Source organism: Phyllostomus hastatus, unplaced genomic scaffold (genome assembly GCF_019186645.2).
Source record: "Phyllostomus hastatus isolate PE091 unplaced genomic scaffold, TTU_PhHast_1.1 phas_contig_1106, whole genome shotgun sequence".
In the NCBI taxonomy this organism is placed as follows: domain Eukaryota; kingdom Metazoa; phylum Chordata; class Mammalia; order Chiroptera; family Phyllostomidae; genus Phyllostomus; species Phyllostomus hastatus.
The window spans coordinates 184,608-191,170 of NW_025333522.1; the positions used below are offsets into that span (position 1 = coordinate 184,608).

The window sequence follows — 6,563 nt, forward strand, 5'->3', positions numbered from 1 at the left end:
CAATAAGTTCATATCTGGAGGCCTCTGTACACTGTTTGTCACTGCTATGTGATACTGAATTTAAAACTTAGTCCCCTACCATGTCTATGTGAAAATCATGTCAGGATGAAGTCCTACCACAGAGGACATCCATTTCATGCTTTTCTTCTTCTGTTCCTTTTACAATGTGGATTCCAAGGTGAAGATAATATATCCCGTGTGGATGTAGCTTAAGGTCCCTATGCTCACCTGCTATATATATAGCAGAATTGAAATGAAAACATTTTCATGTGTTTATATTATCTCATACAGAGCTAAATATAAGACTGGTTGTGTATAGCATTTTGAGTTGGAGAAGGAATGGTAAGAGACAAGCCATGATCCCTCCCTAGAAGTTGGGGTGTGTCTGCAGCCTGTATTTTCCTAGGACTCTTTTCAAGGCCCCCATGACCTCCTTATTTCTCAGGCTGTAGATGAGGGGGTTTAGGGCTGGAGTTACAATCGTGTAGAACACAGAAATGATGTTGTCCTGTTTGGGACTGTGGAAGGAACTAGGCAAGACATACATGAATGTGGCAGCTCCATAGAACATCCCAACCACAGTCAGGTGGGAAGAACAGGTGACTAGGGCTTTCTGCCTCCCCTCATTTGAAGGCATGTGGAGCACAGTAAATAGGATTAGTGCATAGGAGGTAACAATGACAGAAAGAGGGAGCAAGAGGAAAGTCACACCTGTTACATACACAATAAGCTCATATCTGGAGGCCTCTGTACAGACCAACTTCAGCATAGGTGGGATCTCACAAAGCAGGTGACTTATTTTCCGGGACATGCAGAAGGGGAAGTGCATGGTATACAAGGTATGTCCTAGAGCACTCAGGGTTGCCAGGATCCAGGATGTGGCCACCATGAGCCAGCAGACCCTCGTACTCATGAGAACCATGTAGTTCAGAGGATGACAAATGGCCACATACCTGTCATAGGCCATGAAGGCCAGTAGGAGGTCCTCTGCACCACCCAGCATCAGTGCCAGAAACATCTGAAGGGCACAGCCCTCCCAAAGGAGATGCTGTTTTCCCTGTGAAAAAAATCCACAAGGGCCTTGGGAGTGACAACAGATGTGAAGAGCAGGTCCATGAGTGAGAGCTGCCCAAGCAGGAGGTACATGGGCACATGGAGCCGGGCATCCACTGTGATGAGCAGGAGCAGCAGGCCATTGTTTGTCAGAGCCAACATGTAGAGAACTGCGAGTGTGGCCCAGAGCAGCTCAGGGGACCCGCTGTCCTTCAGAATCCCCATCAATATGAAGCCACCTCCCAGGGTGGAGTTCCAGTGCTCCATTCTGTGCTGTTTCTTCAGTTGCCTAGAACCAAATAGATTCTCAGTGAAACTTTCTCAGGGAGTTCACCCTAGTTTTGTCTCTTGTCACTATATATGGTGAACAGGATCCTGTGAGATTTATCTCTTCCTGTTGGTACCTATGTTTGCCTTATGACTAATTTTTAAATCTTTTTATAGAGTTATGATAAAGCATGCTGCTAATAGCTAATCATTTAGAATTCCCTTTAAATAGGACACCCAAGAGAATGAGCCCACACAAGCACCTTTAAAGACAGAAAAAAAAATCTATATTCATAATTAAGAAATACAGTGGGTATTGGTTTAAAATCTGGCTTATCTGGTTTATGCTTAAAGTATACTTGGGATTTCAAGTCAGTGTCAATGTTTTCTTATAATAAAGCTCTATGACATCTCCTCACTCTCAACATCTTCTCAGCAGACGTGACACCTGCCTTCACTTTCCAGTCCTATTGTCATTGACAGCTTTGTGAACAGAGGCCTTTCAGGTCTTGGGAAACTTGATCTCTTGTGTTGTTGAACTGTTCTCACATTCTTGAAAATCACACTGCTACTTTTTTGGAGGAAAAAACAATTCTGGGCTAAATTGAATGGTCAGGCTAGTACAGATTTTGGAAGTAAACCTGCAGGAACAGTACAAAAGATGTTTGCTTATTTGAAGATAGAGATGTTTCCTCAGGAGGAATCAGGGAAAAGGTAACAGGTGATATTTGCAAAGGTATGGCAAGGTGTTTGTATTTAGGGCAAATGGCAGAACAGGGTGGTTGTAAAAGAGGAGACTTCATAGAGAAGGCCCCAAACCATCCCATCACCTGAGGGTCAAAGCAAGATGCTGAATAGGAAAATAAGACTCTTCACTCTCACAAATCTGGCAAAATGAGATGGGATGCTGGTCCTGCTGTGCTTGAATCTGTATGATGGTGCTGGTGGAAGGGAGGGAGGGGAGAGAAAGTGGAGTGTGTGGCACCTGTGGGACAGTGTTCACTTAGCTTGCTCTTTAGGAATACAACTCTTTCACAGTTGAGTGGAGGTCTTAGGAGGCACTCTGGAAGAAAAGAGAATACATGACCAAATTCTTTGTCTATACTTTATATCATCTACTCCTAATCCTCCTATCTCCTGTTTATGTCACCATCCTTGTCAACTTGGAATTGGAACCTTTAAGTAGTAGAATGATAAAATCCTGAAATAGGAAGGCTTTTCTGATCTAGCTCCTTTCATTCAGTCCATAAACATTTACAAGGGACATATGATGTATTGGGCATTATAACTGATGCTAGGGAAATTGCAGATGTGAAAAACCCATTATATATACACAGTACACATCCACTGGTGATGATTAATATATGAAGAAAAATGTAAAAATAGTCTAAATAAGTGATGTTTCAGGAAATGATTCCCTGAGGAAGTGACATATAAGCTATAAGCTGAGGATGAATAGGAGGTAGCTAAGAGTGAAAGGGTCATGGTATACCAGCTGAAGGGAATAACATTGTGAAGGTCAGGACACTGAATCATAATAGAAGAATATCCTCCCTGAATCCTTGCTACACTGAAGTCTGGGCAAGAAGCCAGCCAGAAAAACATCCTTGTAAAACTGTCTTTTCTTGGGATCTGACATCTTTCCTTTGCATCACAAAGAAAAATACTGGCTGGAAGATACTCTTTGTTAATTGACAACAACAAAAAGACAAATTAAAAGGCAATTGCCAGCCCTGGCCAGGAAGTTCAGTTGTTTGGAGTGTCATCCTGTCACCAAAGAGTTACTGGTTTGATACTGGGTCAGGTGCATATGGGAGGCATTTACTTGATGTTTCTCTCTCACATTAATGGGTTTTTTGGTCTCTCTCTCTCCCTTTCTCTCTTTCTCTAAAAATCAATAAACATATCCTCAAGTGAGGATAAAAAAAAGACAATTGCTAACACTGTTCCTGGTAAATATTTGACTTGAAATATTTTTTCTTTTGTTGTATTAAATAGATGAATGGATAGAGTAGTAAAGGGAAGAAAATAATGAGGTGTACTCATTTGTCCTGATTTCTGCACCAGGATTTTGGACGGGGTTTTAAAGAGCAGAAAAGGGGGCTTAGGTAAGGTGGTGATTCTTAGCATTTAGGATCCTCTCTATCTACCTTCCTCCCCTTGATGTAGACCCCTGTCTTTTCTCCTTGCCCATTCTATGGTTCCTCTCCTTTAGGGCTGGGCCATCTGAAGATAAAGGCCTGAGAACTATACTGGACCTATTGAGGAAGAGCTCCCTGTCTGGAAAACTGCTGGTGGTAGTGGGAGCCTCAGACCAATACAAGTCAGTAGAGACTGAAATTAACAGAGGGGGATTGTTTTACTTCATAGGAAATGACCAGACAGAGCCAATTAACAACACTGAGCTAAAAATTTGTAAGCATATTTTATAGGTTATTTTTCTGTGTCATTGTTCCATATATTTTTTAAATGTCATTATTTCAATTGTTTTCTTTTTTTCCTGTGGCTTTGGATTTTAGTGTCAAGCAGGCAGGTAGAGAAAAGGCACTTTGACTTCCAGATTATTTTTTTTTAAGGGCACACATCAGACTATTAGAAGCCAGGATAATCCTGGTCCAAAAGTAAGTAAAGAAACGTCTCCCAGGATGTATAGGAAATGCCGGTCTGGTGAGTGGAACAGACTGATTGTGGGTATACCCACATGTACAGGCTGCCTAGAGTATAGAAGGGAGTGGCTGAGCTATGTACCCTGAAGGACTAAAGAGTATGAGAAGCAAAGCAGTGAGGTCTTGATCCTGTTTCTCAAGAAGACTGCCAGGCTTCACATAATTTCCTTGAAATAGAGACAGAGCCCTTACCTCATATGAGCAAGGGCACAGCTGCCAGACCACTCCTACTGCACTGTGATTTACTTGAGGGATGAAGGTGTTCAAGAAGACAAAGGAAATGGTTCTTCTGGCAGGATGGTGTGCTGGTGTGCATATGGCTATATCTGAGATCAGAGATCAAAGATTACTCCAGTCACTAGCACTGACAGTCCTCTCTGGCATGGAGATGAATGCATATGGGCAGCTGAGAACCTAGATCAGGCTCCTAAGGAAAAGAGGTGGGATCTCTCTTAACTTCTCTCATCTACTGCTTGTAAGAAATCCCTCACAGCTTGGGCCTGGTTCTGACTCAGATTTTCATGTGTTCTCATTCTGGTGGGGTCCATGATCAAAGATGAGCACAGCAGGAATTTGGATAAAAAGGTATGGGAGGGAGTGCCCAAAGAAGGTCCTGTGGGGCCCAGCCTCACTGTCCCTGGGGCGACAGTGATTTAGGACCTTGTCCTGGGGGAGGCATGTGGTCTCATCTCCTCAGCTGACATGACCTTTCCTGAAAATGCTGCTCCAGGAAACAAAGATTTTAACGAATCCCCTGGGCAAGTCTCCTGGACTCCTGCCTGCAAACTTCATCCATTAAATAAAGTCTGAGGCCCAAGGGTTTGTTTTGCCTCTTATGGACTTGCTAAGACTGTTTCCAAAAGTCTAACTAAATAGGCAGTATCATAACTGCTCCTAGAAGCAAGTACACCCTAGCTAGCCCTCTGCCTGCACTATAAAGTACTGAATATGTCTGTGGGTTCTGTAAATGTTGCCACTCCCCACACCATTCTTTGTGCCTCTAGTAGGGCTTATTACCAGCTAGAGGGAACTGAATTTTACAGTGCTTCTGTTCACATCAGGTCTTCCTTCAATGGCCTTTAGTTAGCATCAAAGCATCAACCTGTTGTACTTTTCTATGCTTTTAAGTTATTTGTTTCTCCTTTCTACTCCATCTAATGCAGGTGAACACATGTGTGCATGAATGTGTTCTATGTCCCTGCTCTCTGTGCCCAGTGGACTCAGCTGCTTAGGGCTCTGAGGTGACACAACAACCACCTCTACCCATCATCACTCCAGTTCATGCCATTCTTATCCCACTCCAATATTTTGTCAAGTGGTCCTCATTCTTCAATCTCTCTTTATTCACTCATTTTGTCAGTAAATGCTAAAACTGATGCTGGAGTTGTATCTTTATCTTCCAACTTTAAGAAAATTAAAAGTAAGCTTTTATTTTCTGATTATAAAAAGAATATACTCAAGAAATTATTTTACAATGAAAGAAATATAATACAAGAACTTAGTTTTCTCATGATAAAAGGAACATATCCTAAAGAAGCTTTTACACATGCAAAATGTAAGAACAGTATTCACAATAGAAAAGAACTGGAAAGAACCCTTATGTCCATCAACAGTAGAGTGGATAAATATTCACACAAAGGGACATTCTACAGCCATGAAAATAAAATAACCAGAAGGACATACAACTATAAGATAACTCAGCAATCTAATATTAAGTGAAAAAAGACAGTCCTGAGGATTACATATTATGTAATGTACTCCTTTTGTGCATTTAAAAACTCAAATAAAAATGAACTTGTTATGACTACTTGTAGATTTAGCATAAATATATAAGGGACAAAAAGAGAATGATGGACATAAGATTTGAGATAACAGTTACTACAATGAAAGGAGGCACAGAGAAGGACTGGTGGTGACCTAATGATTAGATGAAGGACATTGTCAAGGCCTTAGCTTTCATTTTGGGTGGTGAGTTTATGGTAATGATGAATTAAGTCCTTATACACCTGACTTCCAATCCTGCTTTCTGCTTTGTAGATAAAGTAAGGATCACAGGTGATTGATTCCTCATATGCATACTTTCTTTCACCTCTTTATTAGTTTATGTCAGAACTATTTTCACTCCTTGGACTGTTATTTTCAGAGGCATAAGAGTGCATTTCCCATTTTAGAGCTTAATTCTCCAATTATTACTGAGATTTGATCTTTCTCATTTTCATACTTGCTCTATTGCTTTGCTTCTACAGTTAGTGTACATGTTTTTCTAATATCATGAGTTCTCTCAACCCACTGATGTAGCTTCCAAATATGATCAAGATTTTTCTGTTAAAAATAAATTATTTGGTTTTATTTTTTTCAGACTATTGCTCTAAATGCCTCCTATTTTTACAAAAAATTTCTTGAAAAAGCATTTCTAGTAACTGGGTCTACTTCTGCAATACTTTGAATTGCTTAGTCATTATCTTGAAATAGCACTTGCTACCTGCTATACCAGATAATTCAGAAATCACAGTAGCATAACCCAATAAAATTGCACCTGTCCTTAACTTCTCTCTTCTAAGGCATGGTGAGTTACTC

At 40.8% G+C, this 6,563-nt stretch overlaps 1 protein-coding gene across 1 annotated transcript; it reads right to left on the reverse strand.

The window, feature by feature from the left end:
- Positions 1 to 367: 367 nt before the first annotated feature.
- Positions 368 to 1,326, reverse strand: LOC123816902 (olfactory receptor 2AG2-like). Its single transcript, XM_045836139.1, is given in 2 exon segments — positions 368 to 1,033; positions 1,036 to 1,326. Coding segments are annotated over 2 exon segments (951 nt in total). The 5' UTR covers positions 1,321 to 1,326.
- Positions 1,327 to 6,563: the final 5,237 nt, after the last annotated feature.